The 26,553-nt window shown below is 41.4% G+C and overlaps 1 protein-coding gene across 1 annotated transcript in view; it reads left to right on the forward strand.

The window, feature by feature from the left end:
• Nucleotides 1-716: 716 nt before the first annotated feature.
• Nucleotides 717-26,553, forward strand: part of Lpcat2 (lysophosphatidylcholine acyltransferase 2) — a 61,864-nt gene continuing 36,027 nt past the window's right edge. The window contains exons 1-8 of the mRNA XM_036189149.1: nucleotides 717-993; nucleotides 9,171-9,310; nucleotides 14,448-14,665; nucleotides 15,976-16,088; nucleotides 17,835-17,895; nucleotides 19,251-19,309; nucleotides 20,843-20,877; nucleotides 25,309-25,363. Of these exons, the coding sequence (XP_036045042.1) occupies nucleotides 823-993; nucleotides 9,171-9,310; nucleotides 14,448-14,665; nucleotides 15,976-16,088; nucleotides 17,835-17,895; nucleotides 19,251-19,309; nucleotides 20,843-20,877; nucleotides 25,309-25,363 (852 nt within the window). The 5' untranslated portion in view covers nucleotides 717-822. The remainder of the gene's footprint in view (nucleotides 994-9,170; nucleotides 9,311-14,447; nucleotides 14,666-15,975; nucleotides 16,089-17,834; nucleotides 17,896-19,250; nucleotides 19,310-20,842; nucleotides 20,878-25,308; nucleotides 25,364-26,553) is intronic.

Raw genomic sequence — 26,553 nt, forward strand, 5'->3', positions numbered from 1 at the left:
GCCCTGGGTAACCCTGGTCTTTCCCTTCCCCCTCCTACATAGTTTCAGACAGGCCTCATATTTCCTCAGTGTGAAATGTAGCCACAATGTCGATCATTTCCTGTTTCTGGGTCAGGTTCCTCATCCACAGTGGGAGAGCCAATTGTTTTTGCCTTTTCTAAATAATAGTTCAATTTCCGTGAAAGACAGCCCTCCCTACACTGCTAATCCAAGTTTTGAGTGTAACACTGTCGTCCCTGACTGCCAATTCCTGGCTTAGCTCTCTCTCATCTTAATGTACAAATACCCCCAAATCAAACAGGTTCACACCAAAATGAAACACAAACTGGAAATCGAACAGAGATAAGCAAAGCCCACCCTGGATTTATTAATTTACTTACTAGATTGAGATTGGCCCACATGTGTTCATGTGTCACCTGGGTTCAGAGAAGATAGGTGAGGGTCACAGTGGTGAGTGGTTTGGTTTAAGTACAGGACTAGTTAAACAGAAAATCCTGACCCCACAGCAGAGACCAAGGAGTCTCTTGGTTGCATCTCTGTTCGGACCATCCAGGTCCTTGCTTTGCAGGAAAGCAGGTGCCTGCAAGAGGTGGCCATATATTGAAAGCAGGTATCTGGGAGGGCGGGGCCAGAGCCGGGGGCGTGTCCGGGGCCGGGTTGGGGGGGCAGCCAGTGGCTAGGTGACTCTGGCGCCTGCGCAGAAGCCGGGAGCGGCGCCTGGGGCAGGGACTCTTCGTGGGTCTCTGGCAGGGGCCGGGCAGCAGCGTTCTTCCGCGCGCTCCGGGTCCCCAGCTTTGCTCGGGTCGGGCGCCAGGATCCACCATGAACCGATGCGCCGAGGCGGCCGCGGTGGCGGCCACGGTGCCGGGCGCCGGCGTCGGGGCTGCGGGGCTGCGGCCACCCATGGTGCCCCGCCAAGCGTCCTTCTTCCCGCCGCCAGTGCCCAACCCCTTCGTTCAGCAGACGCGGATCAGTGCGGCCCGACGGCTGCAGGTAGAGGCGCGGTGCGCGCGGAGGCTGCGGGGATGTGGTCGGACGGAGGAGGCTCGGGAGGAATTGCGCATCCAAGAGAGGAGGCACCTGAGGGCATCTGGTGGGAGAGAGGATCCGGCTTGGGGGGGTCGGGTCTGAGAGGGAAGATACCTAAGAGGATTTCAGGTCTGAGGGAATATGAGGGGTCGTGGGTCTGACGGAGGAGGCGCCTGAGAAGATTACCCATCTGAAGCTCGAGGCGTCCGAGATCACAGGTCTGCCACTTTGAGGGGATAGTGGGTCTGACTCAGAATTTGTCCGAGGAATTGGAAATCTGACGGGGGAGGCATCTGAGGAGATAGTGAGGCTGAAAAGGGGACGCTGAGTGAGGTGTGGAGTCTGGTAAGAGAAAGCATCTGAGGAAGGAAGAGCTGTGGATATGACAGGAAAGGGTCCTGAGGGGCAGACAGAGGATGTGAGAACTGAGGACGCTAGGCATCGGATGACCCTAGGGACATGAAAGCGAGAAGATCCCATGTAGGGATGGGGCAGGAACTTGGTCTCGAGTTTGTGAAAGCACAGAGGATTGAGAATTTCCACACGAGAGTGCATTTCAGCGTTCTTTCCTTTTTATGCCCTTTGTAAAAGGGGGAGTCCGTCTGGGCTGGGTAGTAAGAGAGGAGGCTGAGAGCCCTGGTCTAGCCTTGGAACCAAAGGTAAGGCTCTAGTGGTTTTTAACTGAACAGGAACAACCAGGCTGTACTCGAAAGCAAAGCAAAGAGAACTAACTGGGAGACCCTTGATGGTAGTCGGGAGCCTTTTCTCTGAATCAGCCTTCACACAGTACCTTTTCTAGATTCAAAGATGACACTGGACGTAGCCACTGTTCGGAATGGCCACAAAGGAAGTTGTCTTTATCTCGCAAAGGGCAGCTTTTACCATTAGTTCACTTGTTGACTTCCTCTGCGGTGCGGTTAGTGATTGGAGAACAAGATAGATGATGAAAACTCCATTTGTCTTGCTCTGCAGGGGGAAAAAAAAAGTTGACGTTTCCCTGTCCATCTCATCATTTTTGTTAATTTGGATTAAAGGGATGGTTATTTTTGCAGTGTTTGTGTATACAGCTCTATGACTAGTGACCTCTCTAGAGGGAACTTGTTGAGCACCAAGCTGAGGGCGGGGTGGGGGGAGGGAGGGTGCTGGTTAGAGTAATGATAGGCATCTGGTTGAACATAGGCAAGGGAGAGGAAGAAAGATAAGGATGCAGGGAAGGTTTGCAGAGTTCCTCTTTATGCCTTGAATCACCTGCAACACTTGTAAGCACAGCGGCCGTGCTTCGGGGTTAACTTCAGACAAATACGTTATATTTAAGTAAAAATGTCCCTGTCTGTTTGGGTTCAGAGTTCAGAGGGAGGCTCAAGGTGGCATATTTACATTTTGTATTGTACCTTGACTAGATTATTAGTTTTTAAAAATCACTAAGAGAGCTCTTTCTAGGAACTCCGTGAGAACCCCATATAATGCAAAGAGCACCGGTCTCTTATTAGTTCTGTAAATTTGGCCTAGTCACTTAACCTCGTCTGGCTATTATATTTTCTCATCTATTAAATTGAAATAATTCTTCAAAGGAAAGTTAAATTAAATGAGACAATATGTGGCATAATGTCGTCTGGTTTGCTGACCTTAATATTGGTAGTTCTGCTATGTGTCTATAATTGTGTCCTATACTTAAAATGTGCTACTTGGATTAAACTGTTAGGGTATGGTCTGGACATTCTCTCTCTTTCTTTCCTTCCTTCCTTCCTTCCTCCTTCCCTCCCTCCTTCCCTCCCTTCCTTCCTTCCTTTCATTCTTTCTCCATAATACCAGTGTTACCTACCATAGATGCTTCAGTGGCTTGAATAGCAAGGATAAAAGAAAAAAATTGATAGGCATGAATAAAATATGATGTGTATACTATCTAGTTTAAAATATAGATATATGGGTTGGAGATTTAGCTCAGTGGTAGAGTGCTTGCCTAGCAAGCTCAAGGCCCTGGGTTCGATCCTCATCTGAAAAAAAAAAAAAAGATATACTCTTACTTAGGTAAAACAACGTTCTTGGGAGCCTGTAGTAGAATATTTTAAAGTGTGTTACTTTTGTTCATGCTGCATTTGTTTAACTCTGTGAAGCTGTGTTACTGTGCCTGTGTAAAACACCTGATGGCCTAATAAAGAACTGGCCAATAGCAAGGCAGGAGAAAGAATAGGTGGGGCTGGCAGGCAGAGAGAATAAATAGGAGGAGAATTCTGGGAAGAAGGATTGGAGATCAAAGATCTAGCAGCCAGAGAAGGAGGAGGACTCCAGGGGCCAGCCACCCAGCTACGTACACAGCAAGCCACTGAGCAGAGTAAGATACAGAAGCAAGAGAACAGGAAAAGCCCAGAGGCAAAAGATAGATGGGGTAAGTTAAGTTAAGGAAAGATGGCTAGAAACTAAGCCAAGTTAAGACTGCATTCACAAGTAAGAGAAAGCCTCTGTCTGTGATTTATTTGGGAGCTGGGTGAGGGTCCTCCCAAAAGAGCCCCCCAAAAAACCCTACAACAAGATCCCATTACCTCTGGGGAGACACCTTGCACAGCCTTGATGCAGGGGAAGGGACTGGGACCTGCCTCTCTGGAATGTACCAGGCTCTGCTGACTCCCCGTGGGAGGCCTTGCCTTGTCTGAGGAGAGAATAGGGAGAGGATTGGGAGGAGGAGGAGGCTGGGGGGGGGAAGAGAGGGGGAACTGTGGTTGGTATATAAAATGAATATTTAATATTGAATTATGACTGACAACTTCTTAAAGATTGATGTCACTTGAGCATTTCATTATAGGGCTTATAGTTTAAGTTTGTTTTTTATGTATTCTAAAAAAATATTTTTTTAAAATTTTATGTGCATTGGTATTTTGCCTGAATATATGTCTGTATGAAGGTATTGGATCTCCTAGATCTGGAGTTACAGACAATTATGAGTTGCCATGTGGGTGCTGGGATTTGAACCCTGGTCCTCTGGAAGAGCAGTCAAATTTTCTTAATTGCTGAGCCGTCTCTCCAGTCCCTATTTATGTATTTAAAAAAACTATTTAAGGGTCTTTTCCTACTTTGTGGAGGAGAGTGGCCTAATTGTTATTGCTGTAACAGAATTTAGAATTAAAATGATTAGTTATAATTATGGGATTATTTGTTCATATCAAAAATACTTGTTTGCTGCCTATCTATAGTAAGTTCAGGTCTCTGGACATATGGAGGAGAGTATAAAGGATCCTATGCACATGCTCTGGAAAGATCCAAGGATGCTCCAAGATCTCATCTCTGATTGGCCTTGAGGATTTATTTATATGAGCAGGAATCTGAGGCCAAGTTTTGAACTGCCACTTGCATTGACATATACCTCAGTACGTTAACAGAAAACTTTCAAGTACTGGGAAATGTATTAGTTCCTACACTAAAGGAAATTCCCGCACTCATTAACTATTTATCAAATTGATCAGAGGCTTCAGTAGCCACACATGACAAAGAATATAATATAGAATTAAATCATAAAAGTCCCTAGATAAATGGATCAATGGGAGAAAACTGGGTTCAGAAATAAACATATGTCTGTGGCCATTGATTTTTTTTTTTTTTTTTTTTTTTTTTTTGTCTACAAGAATGCTAGAGTAATTCAATGGAGAAAGACTTGTCTTTTCAATAAATGGTCTGGGATAAATGGATTAACATGTACAAGAGAATTAAGTTCAACCTATTATCATATAAAACAGCTTAAGCTGATAAAAGAAGAAAATATGAGCGTTAAAATAATGAAAGTCTAAAGAGAGGACACAGGTATAAATCTTAATGACCTTGGATTAGTCATTTGTTTCCAAGATAGACAAACACACACACACACACACACACACACACACACACACACACACACACACGGTGGAGGGTGGACAGGAGAAATAGATAAGCAGTATTGTCAAATTAAATGCTGTGCATTTCAAAATAGACTCACTACCAGGATATTAAAGAGGGATCCAGGGAGATGCCTCAATGTCACACAAGCACGAGAACCTGAGTTCCGGTCTCTGGAACCTTACACAAAACTGGGCAGGGGTAGTGGTTGCCTGTAATCCCAGCATTATTAAGGCAGAGACAGGGTCCCTGGGGCAAGCTGGCCAGTTAGATTAGTCTAAATTGGTGAGCTGTGGGTTCAATAAGGGACCCTGCCCCAGTAACTAAAGTGACAAGTGCTTGAGGAACAGATCTAGCATTAACTTTAGACTTCCCTATGTAGCCTACCTCTACCCTACATGTGCCCACAGCAAACATGGAAAGAAGCAGGAACACCATGTATACATGCAAAGTGAAAGAAAGAAATTAAAGTGACCACCTAGAAAGTCTGAGGAAATATTTTTATGTAATATATCTGATAAACGTATCATTAGTAAAAGGCAAGTCAATCTAGAAACCAATAGTCAATAAGGAGGCTGGAGAGAAGGCGCTATGTAAAGCCATCTTTATTTAAATGATGTGTAGGTGCTTGCCATCACACCTGATAACCACAGTTCAATCCCAGGATCCACATTGTGGAAACAGTGGACCAACTCCCACAAGATGTCCTCTGTCCTCCGCACATGTCCATCACACAAGCTCCCATACACATACACATATATACCTACACACAAAATAGACAAATAAGTGAATAAATGTAATATACAAAGAAAATATTACTTGGAAATTAAAAGAAAATGAAAACAGTTGTAGAAGGAAAAATGTTAAGAGTTTGCTATAGGAACTGCATATAAGGGCCAGGAGGTGGTGGTGCACGCCTTTAATCCCAGCACTCAGACGAGGCCAGCCTGGTCTACAGAGTGAGTTCCAGGAAAGGTGCAAAGCTACACAGAGAAACCCTGTCCTGAAAAACCAAGAAACAAAAGAAAACACATGTTAAAAAAGAACTGCACATAAGAAATGGTAAATGGAGCCATGAGTGGTGGTGTACACCTTAAATCCTAGCACTCTGGAGGCAGAGGCAGGCAGAGCTCTGTGAGTTTAAGGCCAACCTGGTCTACATAATGAGTTACAGAACAGCCAGGGCTATGTAGAGAGACCCTGTCTCAAAAAAACAAAACAAACAAAAATATAAACAAATAAATAATAAGATAAAAACAACCAACTACTGCCAAATGGGGATTGGAGATGTATAGCGCACTGGTGCTGCAGTGGCACACTGCTTGAGGCCCTGGACTTAATCCTCACTACAGGAAAAAAAGAGCTGTGGAGATGGCACAGCAAAAAAGACTCTTGCTGCTCAGTCTGACAGTGTAAGGTTCCCAGGACCTGTGTGGTGGGAAGAGAACTTACCCTGAATTCCACACATGTGTAGTGGCACGCACGCACCATACACAACACACACACACACACACACACACACAGACACACACACACACACACACTACACCACACATATGTGTACCATATTAACACATACACACATGCACACAAATTATTAAGTAGATGTAATTTTTATAAAAGAAAGAGATAAAGGATGTTTTTCCACTTGTAGGAACATGCTGAATCATGCTATCAGTTCAAAGCGCGGGTACACAGGAAAGAAGGAATACTGGAAATGATGCTTGGAAATTAGTAACCCAAACTCATCTTTCTCCATCTTTAATTTAATCAAAGAACTATAAAATAGGACCATTTAATGCAAACATCTGACAGTGTTTTCTCAAGTTTACATATATGTAGATGTAAAGCATCATGAACAGTTCTAAAGGGACGGAATTGCACTTATTTTTCTTGCACTGTGTTTGAAATGATACAGCTTTAATTCTGAGTTGTTGTATATTAGATAGATGTACATGCTATAGTCCTCAGAGTAACTGCTGGCCAGAATTTTAAGACAATCTAGCTAAGGAGTCATGCCAGTAATTTAGGTGGAACACTGACCTGGGCTCATAAACAAACAAACAACCTTCTTTGAGAATGCTAACACTCATTTCTTAGTACTTGATAGAAAAAAACAGACTGGAGATGATTATCAAAGTCTAAGAGTTGAAGAACAATGGGGAACACCATTACTAAACTGACATTTGTAGGATACTGTCTCCTGCAACTGCAGGCCACCCAGGACTTTCCAAAATAGACCAATCGTTGGAGAAAAGAAGTCTTGAAAATATCAAAGGATTGACATATTACAGAATATGTTCGCTGACTGTAAGAAATTATATTAGAAATAAAAAACTGGCTGGGCATGGTAGTGCACACATTTAATTCCAACATTCAGGACGCAGAGACAGACAGAACTCTGTGAGCTCAAGGCTAGCTGGTCTACATAGCAAGTTCAAAGGCAGCCAGGCTACATATTGAGATCCTGTCTCAATGAGTGAATGGACGAATGACCCATATATATGAAAAAAATCCCCACACATTTAAAAAAGTAAAACAATTTTGTATTTACATCAAACAATTACAAAATAAAATGAGATAATCTTATATGTAGTAACAGTGAGAAGATGTTGACTACTTAGAAGTATCTTTAACTAAAACTATGTCTGGTCACTATACTGGAAATAACAAAATAGTGATTTGAGAAACTGAAACATATGAATGGATGTAGCATATCTGTGAATTGGAAAACCCAGTATTATTAGTATGACAACCCACTATTATTTGTATGACAAGTCCTTCCAGATCATCTCTAGATTCATTGCAATCTCAAAAAAAAAAAAAAAAGTGTGTGTGTGTGTGTTTGCGTGTGCAGACTGAGGAATTAATTACTTCTGAACTTCTGGGAAATTCGAGGATCTAGAAATATCTTCAAAAAGAGTTGAAAAAAATCAGAGGTCACACACCACCACTTAAAGGTCTACTTGAAAACTACAGCAGTTAAGACAGATCGATAGCTAGAATAGTGTGGGCATTTTGTAAGTTATTTGGTGATGTTAGGTTCCCATAGAGGACAGTACAGCTAGAAGAAGACAGCGCTGTTTGGATCATGTAATTTATAGAAAAAAAAAGGTATTATATATAATGACTATTCACTTAAAAGGCAGAGTGGTATAAGGATTAGGAACAAAGGCTTTATAAATAAATTTGGTTCTACTTCTGTTGATATTAATATGATTTTATTGTGATTTAACTTATCCATTGCTTTCTTCTCATGTAAAGCAACTTAAGATCTTAAGAACTAAATGAATCACTGTGTGCCGTATGCCTGACACAGTAAGCATTTATGTATGATTTACTGTTCTTAGTCATGTATGCTTCATTCTTATTTATTTTGTATTTTCATTCTCTCCTCCAGTTCCTTATTGCTTAGTTACACAGAACTGGCAGGCATGGGGATCAGTGTAATCCATCATTCACTAATGCTTTTATCCCCACACTTCTTTCTGTGTGGCTTTTGGGAAACTGTCTTCTTTGCTAGCATCTGTTTGTTTTGTGACTACCTATGCTGGCACCACACTGAGGGAATGAATATATGCATGCTAGGCAAGCACTTTCTCAGTGAGCTATCAAGCTCCAGCTCCCTTCACTTCCTACCTTAGGCAGCCTTGAACTTGCTCCTCCTGCCTCAGCCTCTCAAGTAGCTAGGGCCAAAGGCCTGGCAGCGCCTTCTTCTTCTGAGGACAGTTCAGGCTACCACTCCCCCAGGAAGCTTGTTCTGGTTACTAAGTCAGGTCCACCTCAGTTTGCTCTACCAGCATCCTCTATTCCCTCTCATGGATGTGCAGACCAGGCTATGCTGTGGTCCTCCTCACTGCTTCTTTGGTATTTTGTATTTTGTTTTGTTTTTTTTGAAACAGGGTCTTATAATGTAGCGCTGGCTGACCTGGAACTCACTATGTAGACCAGGCTGGCCTCTAACTCATAGAAATCTGCCTGCCTCTGCCTGGAAGAGAATGCTGGGATTAGAATACTACAATGCGCAGCAAGTAGTAAGTAGTAGCCCATTGAGATAAAATGTCATAGTGTGTGTGTGTGTGTGTGTGTGTGTGTGTGTGTGTGTGTGTGTGTGTTTATATATCTTGGTCTGATACAAAACAGTTTTTAATTCATCCTTGAGCACATGCATGAAACCAAAACTTTCCTATTATGCTTTTGTATTTGGTAGTCATATATTTAAATAACACCCATTTATCTTTTTTTTTTTTTTTTTTTTTGTCAACTTTCATTTGCAGATCATTCTTCTTGGAATTATTCTACTTCCAGTCCGTGTTATATTGGTTGCATTAATTTTGCTACTGGCATGGCCATTTGCTGCAATTACCACAGCATGCTGCCCTGAAAAGCTGACCCATCCAATAAGTGGTTGGAGGAGGTAAGAGATAATTATATCCAAATATTACACAAGTCAAAAATTTAAAAGACTTGGTTCTAGTTTCTTCAGTGACCAATAGTTTTATCTTACTGCTACTTAGTTTTAATTGTTTATATTTGTTTCTTGCATGAAAATGGACTTGATTTTTGCAGAAATTATCACAGGCACATTTTGATAATATTCAGTTCTATGTATAATTTCCTTTTTTTTTTTTTTTTGAGCTGAGGATCAAACCCAGGGCCTTGCGCTTGCTAGGCAAGCGTTCTACCACTGAGCTAAATCCCCAACCCTGTATAATTTCTTAATGTTAAAACGTTTTGTTTCTGAGTTATTGTGAAGGATATTCATCATGGTTCCGAAAGAGTCCCTGTGTTGTATTTTTACATGAAATGTCTCTAGTCACCTCATGTGTTAGAAGCTCTGTTGGCAGCCAGTAGGCTTCTGGGAAGAGACTGAATCCTGAGAGCTGTGCCCTGATCAAAGGATTAGTCTCTTAATGGATTCATAACATGAGGGCATTACTAGGTGCTGGAGAAAATCTGGAAGGGCCTAGCTTAGTTGAGTAATTAGGTCACTAGGAGTGTGTCCTGGGGAAGGAGGGGAGCTAGTCCCTTTCCATATTCCCTTTCTGTGTTTCCTGTCCACTGTGAGGTGAGTAGCATCTGCCATGTTCTCTCACTGTGACGTTCCACCTCACCAAGGTTCCCAGAACAGAACTGATCACTATAAACCAAAACCTTTAAAGCCATGAGCTAAAACAAATCTTTCTTCCTTCCACGGTGTTCCTGTCAGGGCTTAGGACACACTGCTGCAGTCAGACTAGTACCTTCTGTTATTATTCCTGGAACATCACAGCTGTAAAGTACTTGGCTTTCTTTGGTCTCTCTGCATTTTCACACATGATTTTGTCCCTTTGAGGGAACAATACGCTTTCTGCAGCAATACAATTAAGTGGATCCATTATATTATTTTTTATTATGTTAGTGGTTAATATTAACTTTAATTGTCACTCAGCATAGCATTTTCAAATGTTAGTATGCAGGCGAATGGAACCGCTTTTCTAGAATTTCTAGAATTATCTAATTCGGATGGTTCTAGAGAACACACTGGGCAAAATCAGTAAAATATACTGGTGAAGGTCATTACTGTTTGGCAGGGTCAGATTATCGCCATCATTATCACCATCTGTGTAGTTTGCACATGGACGCTTTTTAATGTGCACTCCACTGATTTAAATAGGCTGCAGATCCATACATTTATTTTAGGACACTTATGAACTCCCTGCAATTATGTATAGTTTTTTTTTTTTTCTTTTTGCTTGTTTGCTTTTTCTGTATGCAAGGATGTGTTCTTTCTATGCAAATCTCAAATGTGGTTATGTCCTCCAAAAATTATTGAGAACTACTGCTGTACAACTTTTAATAGCAGTATGCAGTTTGCTATTCGGTTCTTGTTCCAGTGAACAAATGTGAATATCAAAAACAAGGCTGGTTTGAAGTGGAAATAAATCTAGTGTTGGCAATGCCCCAGAGAAAGCTCAGGCCTTGTAAATCATACTTCTTTGTTTTATAACTCAAGGATGCACAGTATAAAATAACACTTCATGGGCAGCTTTTCATGATTCACACTTCTTTCAGATTCTTTCTTTGGGTTTATAGTTACTGGCTTACAAAAATCTAGGATGAGGGAAGGAATAGTTTAAGAATCTCGGAAAAAAATTAGAAAAGTGTTCTTTTTAATATTTTATTGTTTTTCCTTTGGAAAACTTGTATTTTTTCAGTTAAATCAGTATCTCTGTTTCCTCTCATACAAATAAATTTGAAGTTATTATGTGGCACCAGACTTTTAGCTATTAAAATTTCTTTAAAAACTTGTGTGTGTGTGTATGCATATGTGTGGGGGCCAGAGGACATTTGGGAGGTGATTCTCATCTTTCCCCTGGTTTTGAGGCACAGACACTCTGTGTCATGTTTATGCTATCAGACAGCACAGTCCATGTTAACTGGCTCCCTGTCTCCGCCCCCCCATTCCTCCATAGCTTGCTGAGATTACTGAGACAGCCTGCTGCATCTGCCTTTTAAGTGGGTTCTGGAGCTCAGACTCAGTTCATCAGGTTTACACGGCTTTTCCCCAGGGCATTTTAAAATACATCTAAGTAGAAGTCATTAAGGAGTCTGACTTCTTGAAATATGTTTATAAGGAGCTATACCACTAAGCTAAATGAAGTATGGAAACACAGAACTGTACCTTCTGTTCCTGTATGAGTATAGAGCTCACCTCTGGACTAAAGGTGGAGATTGTCACTTACCTGTGCCCTCTGGAAAGCACTCTGGTTTACTGGGCCTCACTTCTTGTGAGGTCAGCATTGCAGAAGCTTCCTCACGGGCTAGTTACTAGAAGCCTTTCACTGGCTAAGAAAATCAGAAGCTCAGTTTTTACAAGTTCTTTCTGATACCTAGTAGGTGCTATATAGTTAGCAGTATGTTATATATCTGCAGTTCAACCAACTGTGGATCAAAAATGCTCAGAAAAAAAGACTACATCTCTACTGTACATGTATATACTGGTTGCTTATTAGTAGTCCCTAAACAGTATACTATCAGACTTAAATAGGATTCACATTATATAGCATTCATATTATATTAGGTATTATAACACTCTAGAGATGTTTGAAAGTCTTCAGGACAGTATGTATAGCTTATGTGCATTGGTCACATGGCATTATATGAATGACTGGAGCATTTGAGGATGTTGCTATTTGCCAGCCTCTGGAGCCTGTTCCCCACAATTACTGAGGGATGACTGTATATTTTATTTTCCATTTCATGAAAAGCTGTATTGTTTTGTTAAGTAGAGATGTGAACAAATGTCTATTCATTCAGATAGGACACTGAAGACAGACCAAAGAAATGGTTCCACCCAAGTCTGGCTCAGTGAACCAGTGAGGTTAAGTGGGGATGCTTACAGGAGGATGGACGAGAGGTTACCTACAGGAGCGTGGGCAGCATAGGGGAGGCTGGGGTACTGAAGAAAAGATGTAACCCCCACTTCTACCACAGCAGGTGCTTCTTGCTTCTCTGACTGAAGGGAAGGGTACATACATACATGAGCCATGAGTGAGCCTGGAGCTTTCATGCACTTTTCCTCCGGTATCTTGTGAGCACTCTCACCTCTCCACAAAGGAAGACAGTGGGCCCAATCTTGTGAGGGTCTTGTTGGGATAATTACAACTGTTCTTATTTCAAGACAATAAGAGCCATGCCATGTCTGGGTGCTCCATAACATATGTTTGCTCATATCTGAGGTGTCCATTCTATGCTTAGGAATCTAAATATCTATGAGAATAGTTTTGATTCCTTATTTATTTGTTTGTTTGTTTGTTTTGTTTTGTGAGACAGGGTTTCTCTGTGTAGCTTTGGAGCCTGTCCTGGAACTCAGATTCCCTAGTTATTTAAGCTTATTAGTTAAGAGACTGGACCTTACTTGTCTTTCATGTCCAGCAGTTTTTAGCAGTGTGATAATAACCTTTTTTTTAAACATTAGGTTGTGTATATATGTGTGTATGCATGTACACATATGCCTCTGCACACATAGTTGGTTCTCTTCTACTTCGTGAGGTTTATATATCGAACTCAGGTCTTCATACTTGGTGGTAAATGCATTTACCTGGTGAACCATCTTGCCAGCTCAGATAATTAATCTCTAATGGTAGACTATCTTGAAACCTTTTTAAAAAGTAAATAAGGAGGCTTCTGGAATTTCTTGTGGATCTGAGTTGGATGGAAGGGCAATGATGTTTATTTTGGAGATTCTTGATGAAACCTAAAGGCTTTCTATCACACTACGATGAGATTCATCTCTAAGAATTATTCCTAAATTAATTCAGTGTGAGACTTCTTATTTGGGTAGACAGTAGCATATTCATTATGTAAGAGGAATTCATTTCCAAGATGACTGCTTTCTAAGGCCAGCACTGATGATGTTGGTGATCTCAGTGTGGGATGTGGTTTGAAGATTCACTTTGGTCATTTCAAGTTTACAGAATAATGGAATCATTTATTATCCATGTATCTTTGGATAAATTGATTCTCTATGCCTCATTTCTCTCATTTTCAAAATGAGGATAAGGAGATGACTCAGGGGTTAGTAGTGCTGGCTGTTCTTCCAGAAGACTGGAGTTCAGTTCCCAGTACCATCATTGGAAGCTCACCACTACTTGTAACTCCAGGGAATCTAATACCCTCATCTGGCTTCCCTGGGCATCCATATACCTGTGACATGTACAGATAAAGATACATATAAATCAAATTAAATTTAAATTTAAATAATGAGGTTAATAGGACTGGCAAGTTAAGATGCTTGCTACCAAGCCTAACAACCTGAGTTCAATTCCCTGGGTCCACGTGGTGGAAGCCAAGAATTGACTCCTACAAGTTTTCCCTTGATCACCAAATGTACACTGTAGCATACACATTTGTACAGACACATATAGGTAAACACAAAGAATACGTTTTAAAAACAAGGATGATAATAATACCCATTTCATGAGGATTGCCTGAGGATTCAAAATATTAACATGTATGTAAAACATTAGGAACAGAATCTGCCGCTTCCCGGAAGAGCTCCTGTTCAGCTCCTTTTCAAGTTTGCTGTCTTTTGCTCTGATAAGACACTGGCCAACACCAACAGAACAGTTTATTTCATCTTAAAAGTTTCAAGTCATAGTCTATCGTTGATGGAAGTCAGGCAGGGAACCTCAAGACAGGGCCGTGGAGCCAGGAACTGAAGCAGAGACCATGGAGGGATGCTGCTGACTGGCTGGCTCCCTAGGTTCATGTGCAGTTACTTTCTTATACCATGCAGGCCCACCTGCCACAGTGGGCTGGGCCCTCAAGTATCAACTAGTGACAAAGAAAGCGCTCTCAGACAGACCCACAGACCATCTGATGGAGGCCACTCCTCCCCGGAGGTTGCCCCTTCCCAGATGTGTCAAGCTGACAGCTGGAGATAGCTCTGACAGCTGTTACTCCCCGTAGCTTATGTCTGAAGATGGGGTCCTCTGATTTGTTTTGCTTTTCCTGCTGTATTTTGGAGTAAAGCAAAGCCAAACATGTCTTTTCTATCACTGTTTTTGAAGGAAGATTATTCATCCAGCTTTGAAGTTCCTGGGCCGTGCCATGTTCTTCTCCATGGGCTTTATGGTTACTGTGAAAGGGAAGATGGCGAGCCCTGTGGAGGCGCCCATCTTTGTTGTTGCCCCTCACTCAACCTTCTTCGATGGCATTGCCTGTGTGGTAGCTGGGTTGCCTTCTCTGGTGTCACGGAATGAGAATGCACAGACCCCTCTGGTTGGCAGTAAGTACCTGTTGGCTAACAGCTGCAACAGTAGCGTGTGCATACCTTAAGTTGGAAGAATCATAGACAGTCATTTTCTATACACTTATTTACTTTCTTTCCTGGGTATTGAGCCCCATGGTCTTGTGCATGCAAGGCAAATGGTCTAACACCGAGCACAATCTCCTGTCAGTTAAAAATAAAACATCAAAATATTTTCAATGCATTTCTTTTTATTTAAATGACCTATGTAGTGGGTGAGTTTATAAGAAAAAATTAGACATTTCTCCTTATCTTTAGCTTTTAGACTTTCAGGAGACTTGTCCTTATCTCTAGCCATCATATATTTGTGTTCCTGTGTGTCATAAGGAAAATCAGATTTCAGACACTAAATATGCTTATTTTTAAAAAGAATCTGAAAAACACAGGTCACATGCTGTTTTGAGAACTTCTCTTTATGGTATTAGGCTGATAAATGTGCTAAATCTTTTCTCCCAGCTCTGTTTTCTAAATTATTGTGCCCCTATGGTTCCCTGAGGGACATTTGTGTAACTCTTTGAAAATTATGATGTGGAACAATAAGTGCTTCCTGCCATAAAAAATAATGAAGCGAGTGAAGTGTTTTTCCTGCCAGATGCTACCATCTCTCCCCGAGGAGTCAGTCTCCAAGTAACTGCTCCTGCTTGTCCCAAGGTTACCGCAAACACCGTGTGATGAGGGCAGGTGTGAAAGTTGCCGGCTGTTGTCTCGGTGTTCCTCAGAAGGAATAGCAGTCCTGTGGCTTTGTCACGGAGTGAAGACACTTCTTTTTTTTCAATGTGCAGCTGCCGTGCTTTGTGCCCTGTGGCCTTTTCCGTAACGTTTCTGTTGCAGAGCACTTGAAGTTTATTTTGCATGTGATAGGAAGCAGTCTCTTCAGAAGGATTTTAGTAAAATAAGTCATCATCGCCCTCTACTCATGGACACTATCTATGCATACTCTGAGTGTGTAAGGTCTTCCTAAAATCAAACATGATAGTTTTGAAGCGTAGTCCCACATTTTAACATCCATTAAGAAAAAAGACTTAGGCAAACAACTGCTTTGCCTCCTCCTTCTATCCGCCCCCGATTCTTTCCACTATTGTCTGTAAAACCAATGCTATAATAGCAGTCTATGCATTTGAAATTAGAATCTAACTAGTCAACTTTGAATTTGAGTTTAAAGAGATTATTCTTTTAGACTTGCTAACATTTTCATTTTCTGTAAACACTGTTTCAGTTTATCCAATGATAATGCCATGGTGGCTTTAAAAACAAAAAAACAGACTGGGTTATGACCCTTTGTTTTCAAGGACTGTTACGGGCTTTGCAGCCAGTTTTGGTGTCCCGTGTTGACCCAGATTCCCGAAAAAACACAATAAATGAAATAAGAAGGCGAGCGACATCAGGAGGGGAGTGGCCCCAGGTAAGATGCAGCAGCTTGTCATTTATATATATTGAGATCTTTTGTATGTCTGTAGACTTACTCATTTGGGTCCACAGAGAGCAAGATATCATGCCATGTGTCTGCACCATAATAGATGCAGAATAAATAAACCAGTCAGTGTGACGAAGACTCTGCCCCCAGCACATACCATTCCCCTTCAGTTGTCAGGTATTTTCTTTATGGTATAACAAATGATTCTCTGACTTTAATTTCTATTAAATAAAATGAATATTTTATATGATTTAACTCACTTGACTAAAAATATTCTAAGTATATAAAATCTTTTCTGAATTATATTTAAATAGAGTTTTCCGTTCAAGAGCATATCAAAATAGCCTATAAACCTGTCAGACCTCACCAACACCCAGCCTGTTCCCTGGGATGCCCTTGTAGGTTAGTACTTACTGCATAAAGCAGGGATGATTCCAACAAACATTCCAGTGTTTCTGCCCAGGGAAAAGCACATGATTTCTAGCGGCCGGCCCCTATAGTAACAGACAGGCGTTCAAGTACACCCACCCTGGAGGCTTTAGAAACCAAGGCAAATAAGGTAAGGCATAAAAATGATCAAGGTGGCATTTGGAAAAGTTAGACTTTCTCTTTGGATCCAAGAAAAATGTCTAATTAATAGGCAAGTGACAACAAGTAGATTTCAGCACATTTTTTTTTTTTCCATTTTGCAGAACTTTTTCTCTGTCCAGGGGTAAAATGGCCTGATTTGGAAAACTTCTCAGGCCCTGACTCACAGCCACTGGGTGAGGGGAGGAGACTATAGAATTAATTTAAACGTTGGAGCCATTAGGCTAGTTTGAATGCTCCTTCCTCCCTGAGATTTCTGACTCACTTTGTTAGCATTCCTTGTTAGTAAGCTGTTTGTGGATTTATGCCAAGTAAAACTGTTGGCCATTGTGTCTGCTTGTCACAGGAAACCCATTTTATAAATCAGGGGGTGGAATTATGCCCACTCATTAATTTTTAGTTTGTAGTTTGGGCCAGTGCTTTCCCTCTCTAATTACTATAGATCATATAGTACTAGTCCCGGGATTTGATTTGGTTTTATATACTTAGCAGTTAACTCATGACTAAATTTGAAAAGCTTCAGAAAATCAATCTTGTGTCTTAATTAGTGGAGAAGCTCGAGATGCTTGTATGTCTTTCACAGAGAAAACATCAAGTAGCACATTAACAGCTAAACTACTTCCCCAGGAAAAGCAAACTGTGAAGTCCACCCCACATGATAACTGGGGCAACCGAGCAGGGGGCTGTCACAGCATTTCATCGTTCCTTCTCAAGGCATCCCTGCAGAATGTACTGGGAGTAAATATCACATAGTGCAAACACTCTATCAGAAAGATTTCTTTAGTTAGGGATGTAACCTTGCCTGTGTCTTCTTTTAAATTTCTTCAGATCATTAATAAAAGCATTGAGAAACAATTGTAAAAGAAGCAGAAGTAAGCAACATAGTCTGTAAATTAAGAAAACTACTTATTCAAAGTTTTAACCTTTTCTAATTATTATACTGGTCAAACTGCACTTTTTTTTTTAAACTATACTTCTTTTAGAGGAATATGGAACCATCTGATTCCAGTTTTTATTAGATCAACAGTTAACCTTTTATTTAATTTTAATTTTTGAAGCATTAGCAGTGTTGATGAAGTCATAGGAAAATAAAGAGGTAATCTATCAATTAGACTGAAATATTAAATTTATTCCTTTTCTCCCAAGATACTAGTTTTCCCAGAAGGTACTTGTACTAATCGCTCCTGTTTGATTACTTTTAAACCAGGTGAGATAAATTAAATTATGTATTGTAACAATATAGTAATGGAGATTTCTCAAATGATTCAAGTATGGTGCACAATAGAACTCATTTGCTCCTGGCATTTCCTTTCTGATGAAACCTTTCTGATGCTGTGATTCCACAGAACTTACTCCTGTGACTACTTTGGCTCCCTTTTCTGACGTAGCCTTTTCCTTCAGTGGTGTGTGTGTGTGTGTGTGTGTGTCCTTGTGTGTGTGTTAGTTTGTCTATGTATGTCTCTCTGTGTATGTGTCTGTATGTGTGTGTGTGTGTGTGTCCTTGTGTGTGTGTGTGTTAGTTTGTCTGTGTATGTGTCTGTATGTGTGTGTGTGTGTGTGTGTGTGTGTCCTTGTGTGTGTGTGTGTTAGTTTGTCTGTGTATGTGTCTGTATGTGTGTGTGTGTGTCTGTGTGTGTGTGTGTGTCCTTGTGTCTGTGTGTGTTAGTTTGTCTATGTATGTCTCTCTGTGTATGTGTCTGTATGTGTGTGTGTGTGTGTGTGTTAGTTTGTCTGTGTATGTCTCTCTGTGTATGTGTCTGTATGTGTGTGTGTGTGTGTGTGTGTGTGTGTGTGTGTGTCTGTGTGTCCTTGTGTCTGTGTGTGTTAGTTTGTCTATGTATGTCTCTCTGTGTATGTGTCTGTATGTCTGTCTGGGTCTATGTGGATCTCTGTGTGTGACTGCTCAGAAGTCACTGACGTTTTTCTTTTTCCTCCAAGGAACCTAAAAAATATCTGGGGTCTTTTGTCATGAAGTGGGCAGCCTACATTAATATCATTCATGTTTTAACATGCCTTCCAAAGTTGGATCTGTTTTGTTTTGTTTTGGTTTTCATCTTAAGAAGGCAGCCCTGAATGTGCCCTTCGTTTTCGTTTGTAACACCTTAGGCTGTTGGCTCCTTTGCAGCACGCTGTGACTCACTCCCAGCCAGTCCAGCAGCTTTCTCCCAGCCTTTTAGCCCTCACTTTCTCCTTGCCCTGACTTTGCCATCGCTTTTCTATGTTGTTGGATAGTATGTGCTTAGGAAATGAAGACGACCCCAAAATAAGAGTAAAGGGTAAAACGATACACATGTATGTGTGTATATAAAAGAATTCTTGTGAAATAAATGTCTTTAATTTTTTTTTTACCAAAGAAAACAGTGAGTAAATGTGTGCTTAAGTGGTTTCGGCACAGCATTTAATGTTTTGCTTAAGTCTTACTTGTAATAACTCATTTTGGTAAGTATTTCAGCATGGCTCATGCTCTGTCTACTCTTAAGCCATCAGTGTGTTTATACTATGTTGACTACTATATACTTGTTTATATACAAACCATGTTATGCAATTTTGATGTGGTTCTAGGAGCCTTCATCCCAGGAGTTCCGGTGCAGCCCATCCTCCTCAGATACCCAAATAAGCTGGTAAGGGAAGCAATTCTGCACTCCAAATAGCTTATTCTCCAGGACCTTTCTAAAGATCTGATTGATGAATGGCTAACGGAAAGAAGTGATTGGGCAAATGGATGCCACCTGCCACCAGAGTTTTTCAATTTTGCAAGATCAACAGCTATCTGTGACAGCAGTACTCAGTGTCATTCTGTGTAACTCAGCTCCGGGAGGGCACTGCTTGGTCTCTGCCATCTCTGTGATGGACAGGTTAAGTCCCAGACTTAGGCTGATTATACCCGACAGCAGATGACTAGTGGGAAGAAGGCTGGAGGTAGAGGATCCAACTGGGGGACAGAGTAAAGTACAGGCTCAGTGCCTCCTGGCTGGGTGAGCCTCAGGGAGTAGCGTAATTAATTAAGAAGCCGTCATAGAGAACTTTACCAAGGCTGCTCCAGGAAACAGTGTCTTCTGCATCCATTGGTCACACTGTTATCCTCTGGACATCAGTTACACTGCCCTTCCCCAGACACTAGGGTCACACTGTCATCCTCTGGACATCAGTTACACTGCCCTTCCCCAGACCAGACACTAGGGTCACACTGTCATCCTCTGGACATCAGTTACACTGCCCTTCCCCAGACACTAGGGTCACACTGTCATCCTCTGGACATCAGTTACACTGCCCTTCCCCAGACACTAGGGTCACACTGTCATCCTCTGGATATCAGTTGCACTGCCCTTCCCTAGACACTGAGGAGGTTATAAAAAAGCAGAAATAACTGTTACCCATACTATTTAAGATTACAAGTTCTCAGCCAGTTCAGTTTTGTAGTCAATGGCTGGCTTCTCAACTTGAACATCTCCAGTAAAAAAAGGAATTAAAGTCTGTCAAACTACTCTGACCCCTGCCTACATATTTGAAGTTTCATATCTTAAATGATAATTGATAAATTATATATATTAAACACACGTGCACACAAATTAGTTCTCCAGATATGCTTATTTGAGGAGAAAAATAACTGAACATGTACAATAATTATTTTTAATTCAGAAAGAGTTATTCCATGAAAACATACAGAGGTGGGAGATGATCTCTGTGTAGCTATATAACCTGTGTAATTCAGGAATTTGTGCATTAGTTTACGTCCTTTAATAATTATGAGCTTTTAGCCAGGCAGTGGTGGCATACGCCTTTAATCCCAGCAATCGGGAGGCAGAGCCAGGCGGATCTCTGTGAGTTCGAGGCCAGCCTGGTCTACTGAGTGAGATCCAGGAAAGGCACACAGAGAAACCATCTCAAAAAACCAAAAAACCAAAAAAAAAAAAAAGAATTATGAGCTTCTTTTAGTTTTTAATATGTTGCTTTTTATTCTAAAAAGTGTGCATGAATCCTAATAATAAACAAAGCCTTATTTTATTTTTTTGTTTTGTTTCGTTTATTTTTTGAGACAGGGTCTCATGTAGCCCCTGTTGGCCTTGAACTCACAGAGAACTCCTGATCTCTTGCCTACATCTCTCATCTGCTGAGATTCTAGACTAACAATTTGACTGCTTCTGTTGTTTTAGGATACTGTGACCTGGACATGGCAGGGATATACATTGTAAGTCACTTATATCATTTAATAATTTATGCAAAGTATCTTAATGAAGAAAAGAAATATAATTTATTCATTCTTTTAAAAAAAATTGGGGTTGGGGATTTAGCTCAGTGGTAGAGCACTTGCCTAGCAAGTGCAAGGCCCTGGGTTCGGTCCTCAGTTCCAGAAAAAAAAAAAAATCTTATTTTTGTAAGAGTAAACATTTCTAATTAGTCTTAAATCTTTTAACCATATGTCTAGGAACTGAATCACTTTTTTGCCCACTAAATACCCAGTGAGATTGATGTCCGTTAATACCGTTTGAGGAGTACTAGTCATCTGTCAGCATCACGATCTTGCCGAACAGTTTGTAAGGAACATCCCAGGGCCCTGGCTTGCCTCATGCTTAGCTTGAATCTTTCGCTCTCCTTCCCGCTGTAGATTTAGTATCCTGTAGTATCTCCATTCAGGTTTTATGAGGTGGTTTTAGCAGTTTAGATTACATCAGTTTCTGCACCTGAAACTGTTGTGGCATGTCAGTCTGTGCTGAGGAAATAGCCACCTAGGACTTGTGTTCCATTCCCAGATCCTGAAAGCACCTGGATCAGCAGTTTCTGGAGCTCGTAGAGAGGTGAGGTGAATGAGACGGGCCTTTTTGTTTTCCTTGTTTCCACACTGAACGATGATGCATGTAGAATCCAGCTCTCTTCCAAGACCTTCTGTTTAGCTCCCACTAGAAAAGTTTGAGCCTGCTTAAATTTCAGTGAGAACCATATGTGAATCTGGGTTTGAAAACTTTCCCCAGGGACCTTATTCAGTTTGACATTGGTAACAACAGAACTCAACTAATGTCACCAATGGAAGTATTTTGGAGGAAATCATCATTGCTTTCTAGCACATTCTGGCTTCTTTACACATCATTTGTACCCTCTCTTGAACTTTGGAAAGTGGGGGAGAAAAGATTGTGTGTACTTACTTCTCCTTCTGGGTATGTGCAAAAATTTCTCTGAGTTAGTAAGTTTGCATCAGGAAAGGTAACTTACGGGTCAGTTGAATTAGCATTAATACATACAGCACACATGTGTTCCTTTTGGGCTTCAGTCCTCGGTAGGTGAAGCTAAGCAGACGGCATTAGAAACCACCCATGATGAAGGGATGTAGGCAATGTGTTACCTTCAGCTTTTCAAGGGACCAGTTCGCTCCTCAGACTGGATGTGTGTTTCATGCTGCTACCGATTCTGACTTCCTGGTTTTTAAGTTTTGCACAACAAAAATACTCAGAGAAACAAGTAGTATGTGGTCATCTCAGAAACACAGAGTCTGAAATTTCAGTGGATACCAATTTATATCTTCTAATGAGCGTCATCCTTTGGGTGCTTCTAGGCTAGGTCCCTTGTGGAGAGCATGGCTTTGGGTTCACTGGCCCCTATGACTTTGTCATCATACAGCAGTCCGGGTGATTGTGAGGGTCAGTAGAAGAAAGCTTTCTGGAAGTAGGTTAGGGGAAGAACACAGAGTGGCTTAGGGATACAGCCTTCTAGTCTGGGGAGTGTGTGATAAAGGGAAAAATAAAATGGAGTGTGCTTAGAACCCTTTTCCTCCTGCTGAGTTGCCCTGTCTAGCTGTGATATGAGGGTTTGTGCCCAGTCTTACTGTATCTTACTAGGCTGTGTTCAGTGGATATCCCTGGGAAGCCTGCTTTTTTTTTTTTTTTTTTAAGGTGAAACAGAGGAGGAGTTGATCTGGGGGTGGGGAGGAGGTGGGAGGAGGTCCTGGAAGGAGTGGAGGGAGGGGAAACTGCACTCGATGTAATATACAAGAGAAGACAAGAGCAAACGTTAAAAGAAAAGGAAAAAATTGGAAAGTGAATTCAGGAAAGAAAGGAAAAAATATTAAGTGTCAAAGATGCCTGGTGACTTAGAAACAGACGTAAGATCTTTAAAAAGCTCAAATTCGTTATGTGCAAATGCACATGGCCTTGCCTATGGAAGGTCCTGTTTCTGCCTGTCTGCTGGGGTATTGAATGCTGCTGGTAGCACTGTACCTACTACTTTCAAATCTATGTTCTCAGCTGCTATTTCACCAAAGCAGACACCCCCAGGGAGAAGAGACGGGGGAAATAAACTCAGAGAAGGGACAGAGCTATAAGAAGGCAGTTTTCTAAGAAGAATTTGGTCTTACTGTAGTGTAAACAAGGCAAGCTTACTGATCTATTATGTTCAACCTTCATACTTTTAAGAAAAAAATTTGTGTCTGTCCAAATACTAACTCCAAGGCCCTGTGTAAATGATTGAAAATCTTTCTCTGGGGCTGGAGAGACGGCTCAGTGGTTAAGAGCCCTGGCTGTTCTTGCAGAGAACCCAAGTATAATTCAGCACCCACGTGCCCCCTCACAATCATCCATCGCCTGCAATTCCAATTCCAGGGCATTTGATGACCTCTCTGGTGTCAGAGGGTACTGCACACACATGGTGCACAGACAGACACATGTGCAGTCAAAGTACTCAGATGCAATATAATAATAGAAAATATAGCCGGGCGACAGTGTCTCATGCCTTTAATCCCAGCACTGGGGAGGCAGAACCAGGCAGATCTCTGTGAGTTCAGGGCCAGCCTGGTCTATAGAGCGAGATCCAAGACAGGTACCAAAACTACACTGAAACCCTGCCTCAAAAACCAAAAAGAAAAAGAAAAAAGAAAATGTTTAAGAGACCGTCATTCACTTGATCGTTCACTTGACCATGGTTAAGGCAGGATGGTGTGGTTTAGAGTTTATATGTAGTAAAAAGTCTTCTTTTCTCTTTTCAGATGGTAGGCTTGGCAACAATCACATTTCCCTATTGTAATTAACAAATCCTAAATTGAACTCCCAAGTTCCTTCTTTTTTATATGAAGTTCATTATATTTGTTCCTTGGCCATTTCATACATGATGCATTCTGAGTATGTCCCTCCTCACCGCTCTTCCCTCCCTCCCTCTCCCTCCTCACCCCTCTTCCCTCCCTCCCTCTCCATCAACCTGTCCTCCTCCCTACAAGCCCCCTTTCCCACAGTTGTGTCATTTTGTTTGTTTTGTGACTCACTGAGCTTCACCAGAGCTGTCCGTATGAACTCAGGTTTAAAACTGTGCACCGGAGCCTGGTGGACTTGCCAGTGAGTACAAGCTGAAGGTACTGAGCACCCCGCGTCCATCTGTAGCCAATATTCCTTGGTGAAATTCCAACTTGCTTAAGTCCTTTCAGATCATTTTTACAGATAAATCATTCTTTTGTTGTTGTTGTTTTTGTCTTTGTTTTTTGGAGACAGGGTTTCTCCGTGTAGCTTTGGTACCTGTCCTGGATCTCACTCTGTAGACCAGGCTGGCCTCGAACTCACAGAGATCTGCCAGGGTCTGCCTCCTGAATGCTGGGATTAAAGGTGTGTGCCACCACCACCCAGCTCTTCAATTTCTTTATAGCAAAAAGAGAGAGAGAGAGAGAGAGAGAGAGAGAGAGAGAGAGGGAGAGGGAGGGAGGGAGACTGAGACTGGTTGTTTTCTTAAACATATGGTCTAATCCACTCTGCCTGATTTCTGGGTCAATTGTCTAAAGAGGCTAAACTGAAAATCCTACAGAAATCTGGCTCAGAGTATAAACACATCCCAGAAAGCTGTAAGGAAGGACATTTGCTCAAAAACTCATTGATAGGTTGGTCAACCACTTAGAGAATCCCTTTGTCTAGATTTACAATGAAATTTGCAAGTTTTCAGGACACGTCCCTGTAGTTCAAACTCTACTACTGAGACAACGTTGATAAAATTTGTAATTTTAAGGAAAATCCCACTGACTTTTTAGAAGTTGTTACCCAAAGAATTTAGAAATACAATGTACTAAGGCATTTTCCTGTAAACACATTTATGTACCTTTAATTTTTATTTTAGACTTATTTATTTTTATTTTATGTGTATGGATGTTTTAGCCACATGTATGTGTGCCACATGCATACTTATTGCCCAGGGAGGCTAGAAGAGGGCATTGGATCCCCTGGAACTAGACTTACAGAGAGGCGTGAGCTGCCATGTGGGTGCTGGGAATTGAACCTGGGTTCTCTGGAAGAGCAACCAGTGCTCTTAACCACTGAGCTCTGTCTCCCATCCACATGTGCATATCTTAAAGTAGACTTGGAGTACTTTGTCTAGAGACTTAGGCCTATGAATGTGTGCTCTCAGGGAAACTGTAAATTTGAAGTTTGGTCTGTTTGAACTGTAGCTTACACTCACTAAGCAGAGTAATGAATTTGGTGATTTAGTTTCTCAATGACAAGAATAGTTGTCTAACCAAAGAGGTGTCATGGCTTGTGTGTAGCATATTTAAATGCAAAATATACATGCAGTGTGATGTGGAGGGGTGCCTGTGTGTAAATAACAGGTACTGCTTGCATTGCTCTGTGAGAATAGCCTTCTCTCTTCTTATTTTCAGCATCCAGCTGTGTGTGCTTACTTTCTGTCAGCTCTTCACAAGGGTGGAAGTTGAGGTAAGTCATTCAAATGCAGCCTTGGATCGTAAGATGTAACCTCTCTGACTGAATCCTAGCATAGAAGTGCCAGTCCAACACCTTTAAAATTACTCCTGGTCTTATAGATTGTGTTTCTAAGTCCCTACTGCCAGATTTAGTTCTTAGAATCAAGCCAGCAAATACATGTAACTTTTGAGAACCTCCAACATGCTAATCACTCTGGCAGGTGAAATTTGTCCCCCGCCCCCTTTACCCCTTTACATTTTAATGCCAACTCATGCCTAGTTGAATGTCCCACACTGGACAAAAGGAATAATGGTAGCTGGTGGAGCCAGCTTCCTTGAAGAGTAGTTATATGAAAACTGAGAGGTAATACTTGAGATGTGACAAGAGACACCAGCTTTAGATGCCCTCGTTTACAGTGTGCGCTTGCACCTGCGAATGCCGAGGAATGTGGCTCATATCATCGTCCACAGGACAGTCTTTGAGTTGCAGGGGAAGACAGGAGCAGAGTAAATAATTAGAACATGTTCAGATTTTGGACCTCAATTGTAAAACCCTTGGAATTGGTTCCAGATAACAAGTGAAACCCTCAAGTCATGACTGAAGTGTGATGGCTAATGTATTGGGACCTAAGACTCTAGCCTGGATGTCACAATTGTGTCTATGGATTAGGCAGTGAACATATTCAACTTCTATGAGTACTGCAGAATTCTGAGTGGAGGCTTGTGCTCTAAGTGGCAGGACTGTAGTATTTAAAATACTATTTTGACTTGCTGGATAACTTAGTTGTTTAACCACATATTGGTAACTAGCAACATCAAGTGATACACAGGAATAAATCAGACTTCAAAATGAGTTTAAACTTTGGTGAATTCTTTGGAGATTCACATGCTGTCCCCTTGGAAGATATCTTTTTATTAGTGTTTATATACACCTACCCACTATTAAAATCAGCTTAGCATCTATTGGCATGGTCATAAAATGTAGCAGAACACTTACTCATGGACTAATTCTAGTTGTTCTGGCAGGGGCCAGGGTCTAACATGTGTCCACAAAGTTCAGGAAGCACTAAGGCAAATACAGTGAACTGGAGTCTTTCTCAGAGCCTTTGAGTTGTTAGCTGACAAAACTTCCACAGAGAATGGGCAAGTTCTCACTGTGGTCCCTAAGTGCCCTGAACACGGACTCTTTCTTCTTTAATAACT

The sequence above is a fragment of the Onychomys torridus genome, chromosome 5 (genome assembly GCF_903995425.1).
Source record: "Onychomys torridus chromosome 5, mOncTor1.1, whole genome shotgun sequence".
NCBI classification, from domain to species: domain Eukaryota; kingdom Metazoa; phylum Chordata; class Mammalia; order Rodentia; family Cricetidae; genus Onychomys; species Onychomys torridus.